The sequence below is a fragment of the Carlito syrichta genome, unplaced genomic scaffold, assembly GCF_000164805.1.
Source record: "Carlito syrichta isolate Samal-C Ts95f unplaced genomic scaffold, Tarsius_syrichta-2.0.1 Scaffold115619, whole genome shotgun sequence".
NCBI lineage: Eukaryota > Metazoa > Chordata > Mammalia > Primates > Tarsiidae > Carlito > Carlito syrichta.
This window is the reverse complement of record NW_007059715.1, coordinates 181220-181426: the sequence shown is the minus strand read 5'-3', so window position 1 is coordinate 181426 and position 207 is coordinate 181220. Positions and strand designations below refer to the sequence as shown.

General features: G+C 69.1%; 1 protein-coding gene across 1 annotated transcript in view; it reads right to left on the bottom strand.

The window, feature by feature from the left end:
• ARIH1 (ariadne RBR E3 ubiquitin protein ligase 1) overlaps positions 1-201 on the bottom strand; it is a 114274-nt gene extending 114073 nt beyond the window's left edge. The window contains exon 1 of the mRNA XM_021706058.1: positions 3-201. Within this exon, the coding sequence (XP_021561733.1) occupies positions 3-173 (171 nt within the window). The 5' untranslated portion in view covers positions 174-201. The remainder of the gene's footprint in view (positions 1-2) is intronic.
• Positions 202-207: the final 6 nt, after the last annotated feature.

The following is a 207-nucleotide window of genomic DNA, read 5'->3' as shown; positions in this document are numbered from 1 at the left end:
CGCTCCCCGCCGACGCCCAGCCCGGGCTCCACCAGCTCCACCTCGCCCAGATCCAGGTTATCATCGTCCGGCTCGTCGTCGTCCTCATCCTCCTCCTCCTCGGCGCCGCTGTCCTCTTCACTGCACTCCTCGTCCTCGTCGAACTCGTAGTTGTAGCCCTCGTCCGAGTCCATGGCGCGACGCGAGGGGCCCCGGCAGACGCTGGCC